Source organism: Hylaeus volcanicus, chromosome 1 (genome assembly GCF_026283585.1).
Source record: "Hylaeus volcanicus isolate JK05 chromosome 1, UHH_iyHylVolc1.0_haploid, whole genome shotgun sequence".
Classification (NCBI taxonomy): domain Eukaryota; kingdom Metazoa; phylum Arthropoda; class Insecta; order Hymenoptera; family Colletidae; genus Hylaeus; species Hylaeus volcanicus.
In genome coordinates, this window is record NC_071976.1 from 36280872 (window position 1) to 36304864 (window position 23993).

The 23993-nt window shown below is 48.7% G+C and overlaps 1 protein-coding gene across 1 annotated transcript in view; it reads left to right on the forward strand.

The window, feature by feature from the left end:
• Positions 1 to 23993, forward strand: part of LOC128874185 (cadherin-related tumor suppressor) — an 82958-nt gene that overhangs the window by 53753 nt on the left and 5212 nt on the right. Inside the window, exons 2-20 of the mRNA XM_054118649.1 lie at positions 2047 to 2394; positions 6153 to 6389; positions 8346 to 8735; positions 9248 to 9661; positions 10038 to 10370; positions 10451 to 10628; positions 14043 to 14223; positions 14304 to 14557; positions 14982 to 15412; positions 15908 to 16252; positions 16468 to 16797; positions 17304 to 18419; positions 18736 to 19851; positions 20172 to 20448; positions 20682 to 20963; positions 21362 to 21666; positions 22056 to 22321; positions 22725 to 23168; positions 23576 to 23945. Of these exons, the coding sequence (XP_053974624.1) occupies positions 2047 to 2394; positions 6153 to 6389; positions 8346 to 8735; positions 9248 to 9661; positions 10038 to 10370; positions 10451 to 10628; positions 14043 to 14223; positions 14304 to 14557; positions 14982 to 15412; positions 15908 to 16252; positions 16468 to 16797; positions 17304 to 18419; positions 18736 to 19851; positions 20172 to 20448; positions 20682 to 20963; positions 21362 to 21666; positions 22056 to 22321; positions 22725 to 23168; positions 23576 to 23945 (7617 nt within the window). The remainder of the gene's footprint in view (positions 1 to 2046; positions 2395 to 6152; positions 6390 to 8345; positions 8736 to 9247; positions 9662 to 10037; positions 10371 to 10450; positions 10629 to 14042; positions 14224 to 14303; positions 14558 to 14981; positions 15413 to 15907; positions 16253 to 16467; positions 16798 to 17303; positions 18420 to 18735; positions 19852 to 20171; positions 20449 to 20681; positions 20964 to 21361; positions 21667 to 22055; positions 22322 to 22724; positions 23169 to 23575; positions 23946 to 23993) is intronic.

Consider the following 23993-nt stretch of genomic DNA (forward strand, 5'->3'; position numbering starts at 1 on the left):
ACGGTGGCTTCCTATGGTCGGTCGTTGAATGGATGGCCCATTCCGGAGAATCTTGCGTAAATTCAACTGTACCTTTGGCTTTCGCTGACTCTTCGTTTTTTCAAGCAATATCGATCAAATTGCACACGCAATGGTGTAAAATGTATCAAGAATGGTCGTAGCATAGTCTCAAATAGATGTTTTACAATTATCGAAGACTGTATAGCTATTCATTGGAAAGTTTAACACGCAGGCGTTATTCTTGTTTCTTGCCATGGGGCGGCGCGATGGTACACGCCATCCGATAGACACGCGAGAGCGAGCCACCGGTGGTACACGCCGCCGATCCGGCGTGAACGTGTTAGATATGGGGTTGTCCGGAAAGTCCATGCCGATTTTTGATAGGTGGTGCAGGTCTGAATATGTCGATATGGCTGAAAACAAATAACATATATATGTACATCCTTTAAAAGGTGGAAAGGTTGTGGAACGAAATACTACCTGTGTAATTCAATAAATATACATATAAATAAATGTATATCACAATTGAAATGTGCGTTTGAAGTTTTCTTTAAAAATTGGCACGAACTTTCTGGACAACCTAATAGCTTTGGCAAAGGCTCCACTGTTCGATTTTGTTAATTTTATGCGACGTACTCGATTAGTGGCATTCGAGTTCAAAGCGGTTAGAGCAAGCTACGGAGTCCCGCGTTGCGAAATAATTAAAAAGTCAAATTCGTTCGGAACCGACGCCTCGGAACCGTGGGTTTCTCTGGCGAGACAAGAGCCTGGCTATTGTTTCGTCATCTTGTGCGTACGACCCGTGGCACGCCTAGACGATTAGAGAGCAATAATCGATGGCACGCACTTTATCAACGACGGGCCAGGTCCGACTAATTATTAGGAAGATCGATGCGTTTGGCTAGCGATTACGTAAGCTCGGATACGCATGCTCCAAGTATTCATTTCTCGAAGACGTCGTCCGCGTTTGGCGTTACACGTGTCCCTCGCCAAGGGACGGTATTAACGAAACATGGAAGTGAATAAGTATAGTTCTATACGAAAATCTATTCGAGAGAAATTAGAAGACTCGCGTAGGTCCCGAAAGTGCCTCTGATACGAAGAGCGAAAGTTGCATTAAATTTGTTATCTAGTTCACGAGTGATAGGCGAAGGTGTACACCGATGCGACGGTTTTTCAATAGCACTACCACCGTTCTCCCGACCGTTTCGATACAGTGGCTTCTGGTAGTCACATAAACCTTGGCCGCTGACGTGACTGAGAATTTAATGAAATGAGACATGCGCGCAAGTCGGATCGAAAAACTAACTTTCTCACGATTCTTCGCATGCATACCGTGACTTCGGCGCAACAACGGCCCGTAGATTTATATTGATTGCGCATAATTATATCCTGGCGACCGACAAAACCAACGTTGGGCCCTCTCGTCGCGATTTATCGTTTACGCGCGCCTCCGCTTCGCGCGAAGATCGGACTCTTCTCGATTGAAATACATCCGATCGAAACGTGTCAATTAATTTCTACCAGACGGTTAATTCTCCCGATTGTTCGATAAATTTTACGAGCAACTTCGCGAACGAAGGAATCCCAGCTGACGCACGCGGTCCCTTTAACACGTTGATCGCCACGTCGCCCATACGTGGGTGACAGTGCTTTTCACTGAAGAACTAAAAAAATTAATTCCGAAAGTTAAGCTCCAAAGGAAATGAATTTAAATGAAATTCGTGTATCTTGGATGAAGTTACAAAAATAAATACCACGACGGATGTTTGATTATGTAGTTTCCAATAGTCTCAAATAATATTTAATCCTAGCAGAAATTTTCAAGAATATTTCTCTGGCAGTCAACGTGTCAACACGTTCGCGCCACCCAATGGGACATACAAGTAGTGTTTATCGAATCCAGCGTAGTTTCAGAAAAAAATTCGTAGATTGAGTCGACCCGAGCATATCCTCCAAGCTGCGAATGACTTTCGTAGGACGACACAGCGTTGACACAGTGTTTCCATGTTTCCCTGTGATCCGACACGAATTTTTGAATTGCAGGTTCGCGTGACGGTTCTGGACAAGAACGACGTGGCACCCACCTGGGGCCCAGGCACGTGGAAATTCGAAATTTCCGAAGAAGCGCCTCCGAACACCGAGGTAACGATCCTGAAAGCGTTCGATCCGGACACGATAGGGACGCTGACTTACACCCTGGTGCCGAATCGTCGTCTCGATGGGAACCAGGACAACTACGTGCCCTTGGACGAGGGCCAGTTCAAGCTCGATCCGACCACCGGACAACTGACGCTCGCGGAGGCCCTCGACAGAGAGACCAGAGAAAAATATGTCCTGAAAGTTCGAGCCGATGATGGATCCCAACACACCGACGTCACGTTAACCATCCAGGTAGATTTCTTCTCCGTTAGCGTGTTGCGCTCCTCGCTCGACCTAATTTTTTACTCGGCGATCGCGGCTCCGATTGAAAAGGTCTCGTGCAGCTCTCGCTTTTTCGCATTTTCAGATACGCCCGGCTGATCGAATTGTTACGGCCACTTCGGAATTGCAGTAGAATTGAAAATGTCCTTTGCACGTTGGATAGAATAATACTTGAAAAATTAATTGCAACTGTAATCGTATCGATTACTACTTTTCTTTTTTATTAAAAATCATAATCGAATAACAACTTAAGAATTTTATTACAGAAAATATACCGTTATTAATATTTTCTGTATTTGAGTTTTGTTTCGAGTACTACAGTTTCGGAAAAGACCACCTTAATCGAACGTTGAATGAGAACATTCGCAAGAGTTTTCCAGTTCGTTGAACCGATAATCGGCAATCGAACGCGATACCGTGTTCAACGAAGTGGCCATCGCGAAGTTGCTACGTCGCTTCTCTTGTTCCGCGAGAAGAATAGAGAAGAAACCGTCCGAGGTTTCCGTATCGACGAAGTTCTGTCGGGTACCGTTGAAGACTGATTATCCCATAATTACACGCGACGCTACTGTTATCTCGGCCATTATGACCCACCGTTCCGTTACTCCAGCACTATTGATTAGTACCGAATCAATTAACAATTATGATAAATTGATCTCGGGGAGAGGCAGGCCACCGTGCGCGCAACAACGACGCAGTTTTTCGAGAACGCGTTACCATGTTTGGCAGAGCCGTGATTAGAAATCGTACGGGATAGAAATTTTCTCTCCGACTCTCCCGCGGTGGTTTCAGTTCCGTTTCTATTATTCGAGGTCTTGATTATTCTTATACTTTCCCTAATTTACAGTCGCCGTTTGAATTTTCCCGGATGATCGTCGTGGACAGGGAGTGTCGCGAGACGACGCGGTTTCCCGTGCGTTCCGCCTTGTAATTCATTACGCTGGCGGAGCGAAACGATTCGCGGCCGATAAAAAACGTCGAGGAAGGACGGCCCCGGTCGTTTAACGAAGGTAGAGGTTGATCCACGGTAGCAGCGGTGGCTGGGACAGGGCAGGGCAGGGCCCGGGATCCTTTGGAGACAATCGCAAAAATTATCCTTATGACGTGTAATGGCTGGGAATTCTTTTAAGGTTCTCGCTGACCGCCGTCCGCTATTCTATCCGGGTCTCTTAAAGGCAAAAGGAATGCCAGTCCCGATCATAGCTCGGCTCTTTGGGACTCCATGAAAGAGGCCCGCTGCCGACAGTTGCGGAATCTGCCCCTTCTGGCCCCTTATAACCCTCCCCCTCCCTCCTCCTCCCACCGCATCTCTCGACGACCATAGAAGAGTTCCTCTCCTCCTCCCCCTCCCGTGCGATCCTTGTTCATCTCCGTCCCGTTCCTCTTAGCGGCGTTTCGTTCTTCCTCCTTCGTCTTCCTCCTCCAGCTGGTGCTCCTCTTCTTCTCCGTCGTCTGCTTCTTCTTCTTCTTCTTCTTCTTCTACTCGGTCATCGTTGTCTCTACTCTCCTTTCGGTTCCCTCCTCGTCATCCAGCGCGTCTCGGGGCAACCGTCACTTTTTGCAAACGTCTCCGAACCCTCCTTAATCAAACCGTGCCCACCTCCGCTTTATTCTTTTATACCGCCACCGCGTGTCGATCCCACTCGACGCTGGAAACCTGTTCACCGGACGTACACACCGTGCTCCCGACTTCCGACCGGCTCGCTTTCTCTCTTTCTCTCTATCCCCCGGGAGCAAAGACGTCCGCGACACGCCAACCTCCACCGGATAGAGAATCGCTATGGAGAAGAGGCTGCCACTTACGAGAACGAGCCAGACCGCGATACGATTCCGCGCGGGGCCAATCGACTCGAAGAATCCCGAGACGTCCTACCCGAAACCGTCTCGCGGGCTTCCGTGGAATTTTAACGGACGAACGGGACGCGAGGAATGCACCGCCGGGATGCTTCCACCGGGACCTCTGGGGTGTCGCGGCCGAGCAATATTCCGCTCGTATTTGACAAAATGTTCAGCGCCGTCGCCGGCGGATCCCTGGGAGACGAGTAAAATTGGCCGATCTTATGCCGTGGATGGCTTTCTTCGGTCTACAGGTATCCCACCCGTAGCTTTTGATCGTATTCAGAGGGGCGGAGCCCGGAGTTCGGTAGAAATATTCTTTACCAACGGGAATTCCTTCGTCAGCGATTCAGATTTTACTTTATTGCCGGTGTTACGTTTCTACTCATCCTGTTCGATCACGAACTTTGGCTTCGAACGAAATGTACAGGTTGTCCCGGCTTAAGTGATACGGAGCTCCAACTCCAAAACTATCGATCGAATGCAAAATTTCAAATATGGAAATTGCACGATAAAATGGGGCTCATGCTTCAGCGAGAAGGAATTTTGTGTTAACTTTGTTATTTAACGAGATATGATGGTCAAGTTTCGTTTTTCAAATGGAACTACATATTTTTTTTTTTTTTTTTATACCATGCGATAGTACCTTCCAAGACGAAATTCATTAAGCTGTAATGTATTTACCCGATTTTTATTAGTTTTCAAGCTATAACGCTTCAAAGTTTGCTACTTTTCAAGGAAAAAACTCGGTTCGGTCTCATTGATGCAGTAAGCACCACGCGGTTCTTGAAATCGATACAGAGGGTCTCGTTTGGGATTCTAGGCCCAGAATATTGGGATTCTTCCCATTTTCCTTCCTTGGGCAAAGGTGACCTGATTTTCAAATCTCAAATTATAGATCTCATTTTCGAAGTCAATCTAACCTTAGCATTCGCGACAATAGACTGGTAAGAAAGCATCTCGAGTTGCTGATAGATACCAGAAAAAAAGGCCTCGAGTGCAAAGGGTTAACTTTTCTTTTTCCCCGTTCGCAAGCTAATCCCAGGAACGATCGCGGAACGATATCGAACGAACACTCCTTCGGACCCTTTATCGTTCTTCGACTAATAAAGCGTAAGTAAACTTCGGAATGCCTTATTACGCTGATCCACGATTTTCGAGCCACGCTTCCGAGACTAACAATAATTAATTACGGAACGCCCGAAGAAATGTTGTTAGAAGAATTTTTGCAAGAGCCAGCGCCACGAGAGACTCGAAAGCGAGGCACAACCGGTTGTCTCGAGCGCCGATTGAAATATGTTTATTCAAGAACGACGTTAAGTGCGATCGAAAGGGAACAGGAAGCGTCAGGTTCGATTCCGAATTGTTTATCTTGACTCGCTACCTTTCTCCTCCTTCTGATCAGGCGAGGAATGGCGTTCGCGTGATCGTCGAGTACCTTCCCGGAGAAAGATCAACTAAACGCGAATCGCAATGGTTATTGTTATCGTTAATCATTCGCGATTCAAAGCCTTCTTTGGAACGCATCCAGCCAGGAAAAATAGAATCATACGCATATCGCTTTGCATAATATTGTTCTTATTCCCTCTTAGGTATTATTATTCAATCCTAGAGGTTAGATTGATCGAAAGCCATGGTTTAAATAAAAACATACTCGTCTTGACGCAGATCCGAGAAATGCTGGAAGTACCTTCGCCTCAACCTGAGGAGCGTCAGTTCGACGCGCATGCCCGAACAATTACTGTACCCCTTTATCTGTATAAGTTTGAGGTCGAGCGACCGAAAAATCAACGACTACTCAAATTACAAATTTAATTTAGCAAATAGCAATTGGAATTACCCCGACCTAAGCTGCCTAACATGCAATCTGAACGATTCGTTTTGGTTTCCAGGTGACGGACACGAACGACAACGCGCCCACGTTCCAGAGTACCGCGTACTCGTTCGACGTACCGGAGAACATGCCCAGGGGTAGTAGAATCGGTCAGGTCGTCGCGACGGACGCCGACGCCGACGGACCCAACAATCAATTGAGCTACACGCTGATATCCGATTGGGCGAACGACGTTTTCTCCCTGAACTCCAGCACCGGCGTGTTCACGCTCACGGCCAGCCTCGATTACGAGCAGGTTCGTTAACACAATCAATTGCGGCGATATCGGTCGCTCCGGTGCAACGGTATTTAGAAAGTGTAAAGGGTATATCGCGTGTCCCGCAGAATTTTTCACGACTCGAGGCTTTCACGGTGTCTCGCTTTCACGTTGACGTTCGAATTCACCGCGGTCGGCGATCATGAGATGCGACCGTTACTCGTGAATCGACGTCCTTCCCGCGTCCTAAGCAGCCTCGTTGTCCCAACGAGCGCCGGAGAAGACAGCGATGCCTCTAAGTGGCTACAATTAATACCTAAATAATACATTCAGTCGCCTATCCGTAGACTCTATAGTAACTACAATAAAGTCTCCTTAAATGCACAAGCTCGGGAGTGAACTCATTAATTAATCTTCGGACGAAAAGGATTTTACTTCAAGCTCGTCCAACGCGACCATTATCGAGTAATTAATTAGGAGACGTTTCGTAAGAACGATTAAACGTTCCCTGGGTCGAAGGGTTTGAGCGACAGGATTTTTGGTACGGTGGTCCGATCGACAGAGGATAGATCCACGTACGGTAAAACGGCGTAGCTGCCCGAGGCAACGATTATAACCATGAACACGCCTCTGCGTTCAAGCTCGAGCGTACCTATTATATCAGCTTTCGACTAGAAGGCAACGTTAGAATTTAGGGTTTAGCGCTAACAGTCCGACAGATCGATCAACAGACGTTTTTAATGGCAGTTCCCTGTCTACGATCTCCGAGACAAGCCATACTTATACTCCACCAGGGCATTCGCGTACGCTCTACTCGACGCACGTCCTTCCGTTGAATGCTCGATAGCGATTCCTCGATAATTAAGATATCGGTGTACGGATAATTCCGCGACGCTAAACAATTTTCTAGCGTACCTTGTCAGATTTTTTCTCGCCAAAATTTTTGCGACAACGAGACTCGAACGCGACAGTTTCGACCCTGAAGACCCTCTTCGCTCTCCGCTTGTATTTATCGTATCCATAAATCTGAAACAGAATAATATCGGTGCGAACCAAAAGTTGGTGCGTTTCGTGGTATGTAAACGGTTTGTCGATTAGGAGGCTGCGCCACTGACGTATATATTACGGTACAAGGCGGGCTAACGTTCTCGTTATACAAGGATGCAGAGGTGTATTAGGCGTTTAGACGAGGAGCGACAGGGGGAGAAGCTGCATAGAGAGAAGGGCAGTTTATAGAACCCTTCATCACGCCAGTGCCTTTCCAGAACCAGGGCGGGATTATTACACGACTGCGGGAGCATTTCACGGTTCGCTCGGGGAAGATCCGAGAGTGCATTGGAAACGGAGAAACAACACGGTTATTTCCACGAAACACGTATTAGTCCCAGCGCGAAATGGCTAGACGCGGGCCGTAAGAGAACCCGATACAGGCGGAAGCGTCTAACAAGAGCAAAAGGGTTTCCGTAAAACTCACTCGAGAGAAAGCTGTTCCCTCGGAACGAGTCGAATTTCCGATGCGAACTTTTCGTCCTTTTTTGTTTCTTTTTTTTTTTGCATCCAAGAGACCCTACGCAGCTCGCACTTTGGCAACTATTAGGTATCTAGTTAATTAGCTATCATTGGGATCGTTAAACAGGGTGTCGAATTTCAGGAACACGCGATACTCGACGAAAACAAATTCATGGAACGACTCGGGGTACTTCCTACCTAAAGTAGTACCACGAAGCAGTTGTTCCGTGAATTTATTAGGTTGTCCAGAAAGTTCGTGGCAATTTCTAAGGAAGGCAAGATTTCTTCTTATGCTCATCATCTACAATGAAATCCGTCGAGCTGAAAGTTGGTCCAAGTGCACGCGTACTCGACAAATTTTCAATATTAAATTCAGAAAATTCAGAAAATTCAGAAATTTTCAATATAAAGTTCAGAAAACATATTTTTTCTGAATTTTCACCCCATATTTTTGAACGTGACAACTACCTCAACGATTTTGTACAGGTGCAACATTACATCCTGGTGGTCCAGGCGACAGACGGCGGTATCCCTGCGCTTTCGTCGACGGTGACGGTTTACTGCAACGTGGTGGACCTGAACGACAACGCGCCGATTTTCGAGGCAGGACCTCACGCGGCGGATATCGTCGAGAACACGACGATAGGCACCCAGATCCTGACGGTGGTTGCCCAGGATCTCGACTCGGGCGATAACGGCAGGGTGATTTACGCTGTGGCGGGCGGTGACGAGGACGGGGACTTCGGGGTGGCGTCCAACGGCACCCTCTTCACGCGGAAGCTGCTCGACAGGGAGCGCAACCCTCTCTACAATCTGGTCCTGAGCGCCACCGACAGTCCTCTGCCACCAGCGCGACCGTTGTCGTCCACTGTGCAGGTTCGTTCACTCCACCGTATCTGCTCGGAAGTATAATAAAGTGTCCATAAATCCACAAAGTCGGGACCGAACGCGGATACGTACAGCTGTCGGATCGACCTCACAGAACGAGGCCAACGACACCTGAACCCATTTTTATCCTACCTAATACTTTTCAAAACAAGGAACCTTTAGTTCAACGCTTTCGACGCCAGATATATGTATACTCATGAAAATATTTACGAAGCTAAAATTTTGTTCTTGTCCAATTGGGAACTATATAATTTAACATTCGCGTTAGTATCTAGCTTTACAACTTGGTCAAAATTCACAAATCCTATCCGGACTTGTTTACTTTAACATCTGATCTTCAAAATAAATTTTTTTAATTCCTTTGGGAAAGTCCCTGTCACCCATGTATGGGTGACGCGGCGATCAACGTGTTAAATGGTAAAAATTTCCTCATCGATTTTTTTTTTTTTTTTTTATGAAGAGAGATTAATTTCAACGATCTAAATCGCCCCCATCGACAGGTCACAGTGGTGTTGCTGGACGTGAACGACATGTCACCGGAATTCATATCGCCTACGAAGATATCGATAATAGAGAACGCGGCGAGCAACACGGTGGTGATGGCCATTAAAGCCGTGGACAGGGACGAAGGACAAAACGGATACGTGGAGTACTCCCTGGAGGACACGACGCTTCCCTTCACCGTCGGCCCCGTGGACGGGCTGCTGCGCGTATCTGGCTCGTTGGATCGCGAATTAAGGTCAAACTACACCTTGGAGGTAACCGCGAAAGACCGCGGTAAACCGCCGAGATCGTCCTCGACCACAGTCACTGTCACGGTCCTCGACGAGAACGACAATTCACCGGTTTTCGACCCTCGACAGTACTCCGCCACCGTCGCCGAGAACGCCAGCATCGGGGCCAGCGTTCTTCAGGTTCGTACAGGTTTCCCTTATTTTACAACGAGGACAACATTACACGAGTAACGCGTACCAATCGTCCACGAAAAAGGTGGCAAGTGATCAAAGTGGCAAGCACGTTGGGTGTGAATTGGTCTGTTTGAAGAGCATCGAATAATATTTGACGAGGCCCGTGACCGTCTCGTGATCGAACCCTAGGTGTGAATCATCTTCCGCCTGGGTGCCTCTCTCGCTTTCTCTCTCTCGCCCTTGGCTGATTCCCTACTTAACGAAGGTGTGAATTGTACAGAGAGCTACGAGCTCTCTTAACGCGAATTGAATTGGCAATTACTCATCGGAGGAGTTAGAAACGCTGCATCTTACCAACGTAATGTTCGATATGATTTTACAGGTGTCGGCGATGGACCGAGACGATGGTGCGAATGGGAGGGTGAGATACAGCATCTCCATGGGCGACGATAACCGCGACTTCGCTATATCGGAGGACGGCGGAGTGATCAGGGTGGCGAAGAACCTGAATTTCGAGCGAAAATCCAGGTACCACTTGACGATTCGAGGGGAGGACTGCGCGTCGGAAGTCGGGGAAACACCACGCGACGACACCGCCCAGATCACCGTCACCGTCCTCGATATAAACGACAACGCACCCGTGTTCCTCGACTCGCCGTATCTGGCGTACGTCATGGAGAACATGGTCCCGCCTGGGGGAGGATTCGTGATACAGGTAATCGGAGTAAAAGAGTCTACTCTGTGTTACGTTCGATTACGATCGGGAACGTTAACCGTCTGCATTTTGTCCTGCAGGTTAAGGCTTACGACGCGGACACTCCACCTTACAACGACCAAGTGAGGTACTTCTTGAAGGAGGGTGACACAGATTTGTTTCGGATCAACGCGAGCACAGGGGACATATTCTTGCTCCGACCTCTCGACAGGGAACTGGTCCCGGAATACACCCTCACTCTGGTGGCCATGGACACCGGTGAGTTCTTTGTAATAATTCGAATCATACCTTACGTAGAGAGAAAGCTGAAAGACTTGGAATAGGTCACGCAAACTTAACCCGTTAACTTCATAATAAACACTCGACACTGTGCCGTCCGCAGATCGAATTGAAATTGCTTCGTTTGGCCCCGATTGTTCTTGGTTGGACCGACTGATAGTTTTCGCATGGCCCCGCAGTTGTGCCACCGGCATTTCCCAGATAGTTTTCGCATGGCACCACAGCGGTGTTAATTAACACCTTCACGCCGGCGTGTACGACCGGTGACTCGCTCTCGCGTGTCTAATGGTGCGTTTTTACACGCTCAAGCTATTTGCACAAGTCAATTTGTGCAAACGAACTGGACTGGAATATCGCCGTTCACGCGTTCAGTTCGATTTGCGCAGTTGTGAAAGGGATGAACCCCGAAAATTGTAGTTTGTTGTGTCCGAAATGGAAAATCTGAACGAAAGGTAAGAGTCGCGAAACAGGATTTCGTTTCGAACGAGCAAATTACCAACTGCATCGGTATCGTCTGAACGTAATTTCTGGACAAAGGGACAGATTTCTCCTCGGAATCCAGGGACGATTCCATTTGTACCTGACCCGAAGGACGTGAATAGAACCTTGGAAAATTTCCGTCGAAGTCTGCGCGGGTGCTGGGATAGAAATCGTAGGAACGGTTTAAGTGGTGTATAAAAATTGAGACAGAAATCCAATACGGGGAGAAAAGTAGGTTCGTAAGAAACGAAGGACAAAGGAATCGCGCGCAGAGTCGTATTCCCTGCAGGACCTTTGGGACGCGCTTTAGGGGAACGGCTAAATAGGTGTGTACCTGGCGCGATCTGCACAATGGCTGGCATTCAAAGGGTAGCCAGTATTCTTCGGAGAGAATATTTTTCCGGCCATCGGCGCTGACCGGTCTTAGCCTCTGTGTAAACTGGTTGCGAATTAGCGCGGACAAAGGACTTAATTATGTGGGGTTTGGCGCTTTGACTAACAAAAAACAAAAAAAAGACGAAGGACGACCAGCGTAAAAACTGATTTTAGTGCCGAAAGGATGCGTCGCGCCCTTCTTAAACGCGGAATCGCGGTCTTAAACGCCCCCGACTATTCGGTCGTTCAAAATTGAAGGGTGACATTTTTTCGCTTGGGTACGCGCGCGTGACAAGATAAAGAGAAAGATAAAGAGCCGAGGAGATATATGTAGAACCACCATCTTAACGCTTTATCTACCGGGCTATCTAGAAACAGACTTTAATTCAAAAAAGAATTTGCTACAGTATCACATGCCAATCTACGCTAACAATAATTCCTCCTGTTACTGGATACATTGAAATACTGTTACTGGATACATTGAAAGCCAAGTCTGTTTCCAAACACTGAACATTGTATGTAGACAACCATCGACACGGTAAATAAATTCGAATAGCTAAATACTGCGATTAAAAAGCCGAAAAATAGGCTTCCGGTAAATAAAGTGTTAAATAAAACCGAGTTCCATCGCGATTGATTTCTAAACGAATGTCCCGTACGACTACCGGGTGGTGCAAACTCTCGAGAGGGTTGCAGGGAAGAGGACGTCGACGAACCGTCACACTCCCCGCGAATAGACGAAACAATAGACGGACGATATATGGGATGGGTTTAAGTAATGAGCGGTAATATACAAATTGGATATAAATTTGTGGGTTGTTCGATGAGATTCTTTAAGCGGTGGGTAGTTGCTCGTCGAAATCTTTTTTATCGTTCGTTTCACCGTCGGTAGTCCCCTCGAAGGGCGCCCCTCGCCCCGGTCGCACCGCCGCCGCCCCCTGCCCCTCTGGTTGGTCAGGCCATCAGGCCCCCGATGGCCCAATCGGTCCCCGCCGAGGTAGACAAGCCCGCAGAGTTATGACGCGCGATTATGATAATCGCTCTCAAAATGCCTTCCTCTGCCTCGACGCTGCACTCTCTTTCTCCCCACCCCCGGTTTTCCCGTCGTCCCCCCTCCCCTTCTCCTCTTCTCTCTCTCTCCTCTCTTCTCTCTCCTCTCTCCCGTCCCTCTCCCTCTCCACCGGCTTTTGCTTACTCGGAGCCCCTCGTTTCCTCTCTCTTCGAAGCGAGCCGCGCCGGGGCAACCCGTCTCTCTCTCTCTCGCTCTCGAGAATCCTGCTCGCGCCCGCGCATTATATTCCTATTTTATTCATACACGATTATGGCTGTCGCGTATGTGCGCCGGCTATCGCGCGTACGCCATCGGTGTCCACCCGAAAACGTGTGTCCCCCATCAGGCGTCAACCAAGGGCCCGAAACCTTTTGTTGCGTCGCTCGAACCGAGCAAGGGGTTCGCTCGCGATGTCTGCGCGCAGTTTCGAGCTTCGAAAAAGAAACAGATTCTTTCGCGCGAAAGCCGTCGAACGTGTCAATTTCAAATTTTAGAATTGCCTCCGCATTTTCCACGGTAGCTCCAGCAACGAATCGTATTTTGATATTCCAATAAGTAGGGGAGAGGAGGGTGGGAGGGTGGGGGTTGTTGGCCCCAGGCCACGTTGATTAAGCAGACGTATAAGGAGAACACGTCGCTAGTGTAAGCCAAGTGTATTTCTGTGGGATTGCCCACCAGGGAACGCCGCCTATGGTGGACCGCACCATTGTGCCCCGCAATTGTTGTGTCGGTGCCCTCCCCGTGAGAGGTCCACGTGATTGAACGATATACGCTTATAGAGGCGCGTGGCCCACGGCCACGCCACCGCGGGTACAATGTACCTGCTGCAATCAGAGAAATCGGGTCCCCCCGGGAGAATAATGGCCTGTTTTAGGCGGCGCAATTAACTCGACTGTACCAGCCGCCTGATACTTGGTGAAATCGTAATTTGTCTTCTTTAACGTTAGGCGATCGCGATCTCTCGACGAAACGACGCCACCAGCGAATCGTCGCGTCGAACCTTCGACGTTCACGCCAGCCCTTAAAGACTTTAACCGTTTGACTGGTACGCGGCGCAAAAGCGCTGGGTTCATTTGTCTGGAAAACCGCGACGCGGCACTTTTGCGCCTCGAGTTTCGGTGTGTCTTTGACATCGAGTCAAAATATGTCCCGCAGTTTTCGTGCGTTCTTGCAAGAATTGCTTAGCGATCAAACGGTTAATGTCGGAAATCTGATTTATTTTACCCTCACCCTGGGTCAGCTTTCGAACCATATCCACGACCAAACCTAAAACACGAGACGAATATACATCGCGCGTCGATCGAAGATACGAGTCGTTCTCGGTTCCAAGTTCGATGGAACGCCAGCCGAATTCCAGCACCGAATTCGAGTAAATGGAACGACCTTTTACGCTCTCGATTTCGCGTCGTTTATGGTAGCTCGATTAGCAGAGCACGTTTGTGTAATCATAGAACGATCAATCTACGATTAGCGAACCTGTTCCGCAGGTTCTCCGCCGCTTACTGGATCGGGCATCGTTAGGATCGTCGTGCTGGACGTCAACGATCACAGTCCGGAATTCACGAGGCAGGAATACAAGGCGACGGTCACCGAGCACTCGGCTTCCGGTACGTGGGTCGCCAAGGTCCACGCCACGGACAAAGACGAGGGCCTCAACGCGAAAATCAGGTGAGAACACGCGATCCTGATCGATCGCTACCGAACGATGTCTTTGCGAATATCTCGCGAATCCTACGAATACTTCACAGGTATAGCTTGGTGAGAGAAAACCTGGAACGGTTTAGCGCGAACCCTGACACGGGAGAAGTGTTCACGCTGGTACCCCTGGATCGAGAAGAAACGGCGGTGTACCATCTGACCTTGGTGGCTCAGGACTCCAGCCCTACGGAACCGCGAGCCTCGGTCGTGAATCTGACCATCCTCGTGAAGGATGTGAACGACAACGACCCCAGGTTCTCCAGTTCCATATACACGGCGTATGTGCCGGGTGCTACCAAACCAGGTAAGCTGGGTGTCATTAGCGTGGCTTTAAGGGGGCATTCGAAAGTTCAGGAAAATCTACTCGTACGAAAATATTCGTCGCGTCCCATCTACTACGGTGGATTCAATTTTACGAAACCTTAACGGAGATAACTACTCGCACACCCGATGTTTGATATCTTCGTGTACCTTGTACAAAATCTCATACACGGACACCGAAAAATTCGTATACCTATTCAAATCGAATATGAACATGGCTAACCAAGTCCTAAAGCGCCGATAATTTAAGTTGACACATTCACGCCGGCGTGGTGCACGCTATCTAGTAAACACGCGAGCGTGAGCCACCGGTGGTGCACGCCGGGGTGAACCTGTGTAACGTACACGGATAAGACAGAAACTTGAATGTAAACACGCCGCTGATTGTGGCGTCGCTTCCTTTAAAGGTGATTTCGTATTCGGCGCGAAAGCCGTGGACGACGACGACGGCGAGAACTCTCGGATCGTCTATCGTCTCCAGGGAATGGACGCCGAGAGATTCGCGATCGACTCGAACAGCGGCGTGATAAGAGCGACGCAGGAGTTGGCCAACGACGGGACCACGTACCACCTGCAAATACAGGCGTCCGATTGCGGCGCGATACCCCGATCCAACACCGCGGACTTGGTGATACATCTGAGGGAGAGGCAGCTGTTCCCCAGCTTTTGTCGAACCATGAACACGACGTTCACGCTGCCAGAGGACGTGACCGAGGGCAGACCCATCACTACCCTGAACGCTACCACGCCGAAACACGACGCTGCGAGCAATCTAGTCTACGGAATGGCTGGTGGAAACGTCGGGGACGCGCTCAAGATCGATCCTCACACCGGAGAGGTTTGTTTTTACAGTAAAACTCTCCAGAAATGCACAAGTAGAGACATTTGTGCATTTATGGAGACTTCGCTGTATTTTGATAAATCCTTGTGACTAGACCGCGGATCTTTACGCATTCGTAGGAAATTTTTAATTATTTCAATATATATATACGGGCATAACCCATTATAAAATTGACACAATAAAGCAAATAGTAAACAAAGATAGTTGACAGTTGACAAATACACAAATATATATAAATATTAACAAACAATGAAAACGAAGGTAACGCAGATGAATCGCGGGATTACCTATAAAATTTGAAGTGGTAAGAAACTACGAAATTGCAGTATGCAAGAATGTTGAGAGATATCGAAAATAAAGTTCGTATTATAATATTCGCCGGAGATTAATTCCCGCCTAAGGTCAATTTTTGTAGATACGTTCGAAAAGATTCGACCAAGTCCCTGAGTCCCCGACCAAGGTCTCTAAAGTTAAGAGCGAGTTCGTTTCCAGGTATCAGTCGCGGCCGGCTTCGATTACGAGACCGCACCGTACTACGAAGCTTGGATCGAGGTGCGCGATTCGGACATTCCACCTCTGAGAAGCGTCGTTCAGCTTCTCGTCAACGTCACCGACGCCAACGACAACGCGCCCGTCATGGAAGCCTCCATCTACAACGCCACGGTTCCCGAGAACGAAGATCCACCTTTGTTCGTCGCCAAAGTATTCGCCAAGGATCGCGACTCTGGCGAAAACGGGCAGGTGTCTTACTATTTGGTGAACGACTTCACGGAGACGTTCATCATCGACTCGGACACGGGAAATATTAGCACGAATGCGATGCTGGATCGCGAGGAGGTGAGATGTTTAAGAAAATCAGCACGGAATCTATTCCACGAATTTGAAAATGGTACAGTTAGGTTAATTCATTGCTGGAGATGTCATACTGTTGACTTGTAGTGTTATACTTCGAGCGCTGAGATAAATAGTATCATTGCTTGTCTATAATTTGATATATATATATAAAATTATAGACAAGCAATGATACTATATATATATTACTAAAATTACAGATCGCTTCCTACGAGTTGGTAGTGGAGGCTCGCGACCACGGTCAACCACCCCTGACAGGCACGGCTACCGTACTGGTCACCGTCCTGGACAAGAACGACAACCCGCCTCATTTCACGCGGCTGTTCAGCGTCAACGTGACGGAGAACGCGGAAATCGGCACGTTCGTCATCAGGATAACCACCAGCGACCGTGACATCGGCCAGAACGCCAACGTCACTTACAGTTTCACCGACAATCCTGGTATGAAGTTCTCCATCGACGCTCTGAGCGGCAACGTAACCGTGGCTGGACACTTGGATAGGGAGGAGCAGGACGAGTACTTGCTGAAGGTTGGTAGCAATTGCAAGCCGCACTCTTAACGCGTTGAATGCCATGCACGGGGGTCATCCATTGGTGACAGAGGATAGAATTCGTGAATTGTCGCGAGAATACGAAAATAAATTAATAGAAGAAATATTAGAAATTTCTCTACGACAGAGCTCGGCAAGGTCTAGCTGTAGGTAGCCTAGGGGCCGTTTCTCAGGACCTCAGTTGGCCGGGACCTTGCGAACATATTTTTAAGGGGAATTCCAGAGTAACAAGTTGTTCGCGAGGTACCGGTGACGGTGGTACGGTCTTGAGCCTCCAGGCAGGTCATTGGCGGGGATTACCGACGAACGACCGAAAAGTGCAGATCTCTCCGAGCTCCGGTCTACGGTTTCTAATTCTCTCGAGCAAAAATCTTAATCCTGCAGAAATTTCCATGCGAACCAGTCTGGCAGTGAACGTGTTACTCTTGTACCTGTTGTCGTTGAATTAGACTAAAACGAATTACATGTACACAATGTGAACACAGGTGAAGGCAGAAGGCGGAGCGTGGCAAACAGAAACCGCTTTGACTATAACCATCCAAGACCAAAACGATAACGCGCCTGAATTCGAAGAGAACTCGTACCACTTCCACTTCCCAGAGCTGCAGCCAGCCGTGGCACACGTTGGCCAAGTGACCGCGATCGATCGCGACAAGCAGGGACCGAACTCGGTGATATTCTACAGCCTGCTGCAGCCCTCCGACCTGTTCACCGTGGATCCAGCGACGGGCGACGTGTTCAGCAAGAAGACCCTGCGTTACAAGCACACCCATCGGCCCTCCTCGCCAGAGAATCTGTACTCCCTGACGGTGGTCGCCACCGACAACGGCAAGCCGCCCATGTCGTCCAAGACCGTGATCTACGTAGGTGTCGTGGACGCCAACAACAACCCTCCGAAGTTCGAGCAACGATCCTACCTCTACCCTGTCCCCGAGAAGTACGGAGTCGGTAAACGCGTGATACAGCTAGTGGCCAAAGACGAGGCCGACTTTGGCGTAAACGCCGAGATCAGCTACCACTTGGCGAACGTAAACGGAAGCAAGTACTTCTCCATCGACGAAACCACGGGATGGATCTACGTTCGCAAGAGTCTGGCCAACGTCGCGGTCGGGACGACGTTCCTGCTGACCGCTCGGGCGATCGACAAGGGCGTGCCACCTCAGAAGGACGAGGTTTCGTTGAGCTTGGTGATATCCGGGGAGAACAAACACTCTCCTACCTTCGCCGCGGTTAGCTACCAAGTTCGTGTGCCCGAGAACGAGCCTGTAAACACCACCATCCTGACAGTCAGCGCCACCGATGGCGATCACGGCCCTAACGGAATGATCAGGTACAAGATCTCCGCTGGAAACGAGAGGAACGAATTCTTCGTTCATTACATAACCGGGGCGGTGACCATACTCGAGCCCCTGGATTACGACCTGGTGCAGGAGTACAGGCTGAACATCACCGCCACGGATCTGGGCTTCGAGCCCAAGCAGGCTGTCGCTACCTTGACTGTGAACGTGTCCGACATCAACGACAATCCCCCGACGTTCGACAAGAAAGTCTACGAAGCCTTCTTGCCCGAGAACTCGCCGCCAGATAGCTTCGTCTACAAGGTATGTTGCCATTTTCGTAGTCGGAGTCTTTCACGAGACCTCAGGGCCTGTACAAGTAACTTGTTGCAGTAAACTCTCCATAACTCCTGGGCTCCCCAAGAGGTATTATTCCCCCAAGTAATGGGGATAGTTTTAGTGCATTTATGGAGACTTTACTGTTGCTACGTTCAGACCTACGTACATAGTTTGTACCTACGTGGTCATGCAAAGAATGCAATGCAAGAAGTTAGAGGTTGACATAAGACGATACGAATGTTACATAGAAGAAAACACAATAAAAGTAAAACCCTACAATAACATTTGTGAAAACTTTCAGGTGATCGCTCAGGACATTGACTCCCCCAAATACGCCGTGGTGCAGTACAATATCCTAGGTGGAACAGGCAAGGAGCACTTCCGTATTCGCGAGGACACAGGCGAAATCTACTCCCTGATCAGCTTCGATTACGAGGAGGCCAACGAGTACACGCTGGACATAGTCGCCGCGAATCCCGACTCGAACCCTCAGATGGTCGGTTTCACGACGGTCCAGGTGCACGTCACGGGCGTCAACGAGTATTACCCCAAGTTCATTCAGCCGGTGTTCCACATGGACGTGTCGGAGAGCGCCGAAGTGGGCACCTCCGTCGGCCTGGTCCAGGCTACCGACCAGGACGCCGGAGAGGACGGACGAGTTTACTATCTCTTCGTCGGTTCGTCCAACGATCGCGGCTTCTCCATCGGCTCGGAGACAGGAATAATTCGCGTGTCGCGCAGGCTGGACCGCGAGACGCAGAACAGAGTGGTGCTGACGGTGATGACGAAGAACGGGGGCGGGATACGCGGCAACGACACCGACGAGGCCCAAGTTATAGTGTCGATCCAGGACGGGAACGATCCACCGGAGTTCTTGCAGAGCGCTTACGACGCCACGATCTCTGAAGGCGCCGCCCACGGGACTCGCGTGCTCACCGTGAGGGCCGTCGACAAGGACATCAGACCGCAGAACAACCAGTTCTCTTACTCGATCATCGGCGGTAACATCGGTCAGGCGTTCAAAGTCGACCCGCAGACAGGTGACATCGAGACCGCCAAGCAGCTGGACCGCGAAACGATTCCCGTGTACGATCTGACGATCGGCGCCATCGACACGGGCTCTCCTCCTCAGACTGGCACGGCTGTCGTTCACATCGAGCTCCTGGACGTGAACGACAACGGCCCCGTCTTCGATCCACCCGAAGTGATCGGCTACGTGAACGAAAACGAACCCGCTGGGACTGTTGTGATGACCCTCAGCGCCACCGATCCCGATCTCCCGCCAAACGGAGCACCCTTCTCGTACAGGCTGGTCGGAGCCAGGCAGGGCGACGTCGTCACCCTGGACAAACACACCGGTGTCCTGAGGACCACCAGGAGCTTGGACAGGGAGGCTATGCCTCAACTGGATCTCGTGGTTAGTACTACGTATTTAGAATTAATACGGGACTATGAAAACTTCTCCAAGACGTACCTATGTATTATAGGGCCCAACTAAAAGGCAACGATTTTGATTAACTTTTTACGGAATGATGATACCGTTAACAGATCTAAGACATGTTTTTAGTAGCGACGATTCAGATTAAAGGGGCGACAAAAATCGTCAAAGTATTATTATTTAATATTAATCTTATAAGAAATATATAGCGTGTAATAGCCTTTGTAAATAAACAGTTCGTCGTTGTAATATTTAAGCGTTAGTCTGCCTGTCTAATTGAAACGTGGATTTTTCCGCAGATCGAAGTAGAGGACTCGGGAGTGCCGCGAATGAGAAGCGAGCATACGATAACCGTGATCGTTACGGACCAGAACGACAGCCCATCGTCGCCCAGATCGGTGCACGTGATAGTTCATTCCTTCAACGAGCAGATCCCACTGGGTAAGATCGCCGACGTACATCCCAACGATCCAGACATCACTGGCAGCTACTCCTGCAAGATACTTCAAGGCGCCAACGCGAAAATTCTAAGCATTCCCACCGCCTGTGATCTTCATACGAGGAAAATAACTCCAGGTTAGCGTTTAGGCTTAGAGCCTCGATTCAATGATGGACAAAAAGATCCTAGACTTCAAATAAATCCGAAGTTTACCGATGTGTTTCTCTCGTTTCCTTCTTTGGAAAATGTTCAACAAAAGAAACGAGACTTTAGATTTATTCGAAGCCTACGGTTTTGTTCGTCACTGCCACGATTAAACTCTATCGGGGGAGGACCATAGGAGAAAGAGTCTTAAAATTCTTTGTCGCAGGAATCGGCTACTCCCTGAGCGTTTCTGGCAACGACGGTCGACACCCTAACGTTGTATCGAAAGTCACCGTGGAGTTCCTCGTCTTCACCAACACCACCATCGAGAACAGCGTGACTCTGCAAGTCTCCAAGCTGACCGCGAAAGATTTTTTAAGCCAAAGCTACCGCGCCCTGTTGGACCTCTTGCAAGAAGTAATCGACGCGGGGGATGCTCTGAAGATCTTCAGTCTCGGAGAGAACGCGTCCGACTTGAATATTCACCTGGCAGTGGAGTCGCCTCAAGGTAATTCTCGCTTACCGACTCTTCTCCGAGTCAATCTGATTCACACCGTAGAAACTTTCGATACTGTTGGGTTTTTACTTCGAAATAATTACGCGAACGCGTGATTTCGGTACAGACCGCAAATAATAACTGTTACATTTTATTAAACGCTACGAAGAAGAACGAAACAGAAAACTTATATCTTTGTACAAAATTGTGTACGTAAACTTTGAAATTAAAATCACGATAAATTCTTTTTCTACTTTACATTCGATATCATTTGGGTAGCAAAGACGAAAGTGTAGCCGAGGTAGTTAAAACCACGGTTATCACGCTTTGGGCTTGAATTCGATTCTCGTTAAATGTAAACAAATCTTTCGTTCGTATCTAAACGCAGGAATATTCCTTTCTTCCCGCAGGATATCGTAGCAAGTACGAGGTCACCGAACTACTGAACCGTAATCGCGACAAAATTCGATCGCTCCTGGATGGAACAACGTTCACGGTCGGCTACTCGCCGTGCAAGCACATTCCCTGCGAGAACGGTGGCACTTGCAGCGACAAATTGGTCATCTACGACGACGCCAGGATCACAGACAGTCAGGCGTTGATCCTCACGTCGCCGAGGATGATGCACGAGATGACCTGCAAGTGTCGCGAGGCCTTCACTGGCGAAAGGTGCGAGAGAAGGCAAGACCCTTGCTCCCCGAACCCCTGTCTACTGGTGAGTAATTACAATCACTTTTTAATTACTTTTAGGTATTCTTAACTACTTTAGATTTGACACGCCTTTTAATTACTTTTAGGTATTCTTAACTACTTTAGATCTGAGACGTCTTTTAATTACTTTCTGGGCAGTTATAAGTAGTTATTAAAATCGAATTTCTCAGTAATTGAGAATATAAGGTATTGCATAACTAAAAACAAAGTAATCAAGAATTACTTAAACTACCTTCTAACTACCTTCTGATTCGAAAGTAATTATTCCAAAGTGTAACGAATGCAAAAGTAATCGTTACTTTACAACTCTGATCTACACCTACACGTTGGATGTAAAAACGTTATTCATTTCCGCTACATTCTCGTCAATGACCTCTGATATGTTATTTACAGGGAGGACAGTGTCGTCGATTGGGGTACGATTTCCAGTGCACCTGTCCGATCGATCGCGAAGGTAAGCTGTGCGAGCTGGAGCGAGGCGATGCCTGCGCGAGCAATCCGTGCCGGAACGGTGGCTCGTGCAGAAAGAGCCCCGACAGCTTCAGTTTCTTCTGTCTGTGTCGCGCTGGCTACAGAGGAAACCACTGCGAGGCGGTCACCGATTCCTGCAGACCGAATCCTTGCCTGTACGGAGGATTGTGCGTGGGAGAGAAACCTGGGTACGTCGAGCCAGTGGTGCACTGGAAGTTTATCACTGTTCGGATCAGCTTCTATATAACTTCTATAGCGAGAGGAAGCGTTAGCTACATTTGAATTTTTTTCTCTGGAACTATTCATCCTATCGACCTGTTCTTTTTTTTTTTTTTTTTTTTTCATTTTAATCGGGAAGGATTACTCTTCCCGAATATATTTTTATTTGGAGCAGATCTGATTTTTGCGATATTAAAAATTATAAATGAATTTTTATTTTACAAATATCACCTCGAGGTCACGTTTTTAAAAATCCGAAAAATTATCATTGCATTCCTTGAAGTTTTCTCTATTCATTTGGACTCGAATGTCACCAAATACCTACTCCACCGAAGCTTCCAGAAACCTCAGCAGCCCCGAATTTCTTTTCAGGTACAGATGCAGCTGCCCCGAAGGTCGGTACGGGAGACACTGCGAGAGGTCGACGTTCGGCTTCGAGGAGTTATCCTACATGGCCTTCCCAGCTCTGGACTCGAACACGAACGACATAACGATCGTGTTCGCGACAACGAAACCGGACGCGCTGTTGCTATACAACTACGCCCCGCAGGCGGGAGGACGTTCGGACTTCGTGGTGCTAGAGCTGGTGAACGGGAGGGTGGTGTTCTCGTACGGCGGTGCGAGGAGCGCCATCACATCGATCACTATCAAGACGGAGCTGTCCGTGTCCAACGGGGAATGGAGGAAAGTGACGGCGACCAGGAACGGAAGGGTCGTGTCTTTGAGCGTTTCCGTGTGCAGGGAACACGGGGACATTTGCGACGACTGTAGGCCTGGCGATGGCACCTGCTACGCGGATGACGTGGGACCAACTGGGTCAGTACGATACTTTTGTTAGATGTCTTTCGTTGGACAAAGCAAAAGCTAACGAGTCCTCGATCACAGATTCAACGACAGTGGTTGAAAACCGATTTACTAGAATGCAGGATAGGCAAAACTAATTTATTATTAACGCAAAATAAATCTCATAGCTCAGCGATCGATGCAATCGAACGCAAAACGTGTCCATACTCGCTTCTGTTTGATTACGTTTAAAAGTAAAAAACGAAACCGCAATGGTTTTCAACCATGAAACAGGGAAATGGTAGCTCTGTCTGAATATCTCTCTATGCTTCTAACATATTTCAATCCAAACGAGAACCAAAGATTCTGTACAAAAGCGACGTACGTCGACGTAGAACGACTCCGAAGAGCGAGCTAATCAGCGTAATTCATTTCCACAGTACTCTGAATTTCAACAACAACCCGCTCCTAGTGGGAGGACTCGAGAACGCGGATCCAGTGCTCGAGAGGCCGGGACAAGTGCACTCGGACGACTTTGTCGGGTGCGTGCATTCCGTCTCTATAAACGGCAGAGCCCTGAACTTGTCCAATCCATTGGCGTCGCGTGGCGTCAAGTCGACGTGCGCCAGATCGAACAAGAATCCCTGTCTAAGGGACGCGAAGGACTCCGTCTCCGTCTGCGGAGCCAACGTCAAGTGCTACGACAAGTGGCACCAAGTCTCCTGCCAGTGCGGTTCCCTGAACGCGCCTAATTGCGAGGGCGCCCTGGAACCTGTTACCCTGAGCGATGGCGGATACGTCGAATTCAAGGTACGCGAGATGTTTACAGATGTTTTATCGACACTTGGAGCACCAAAG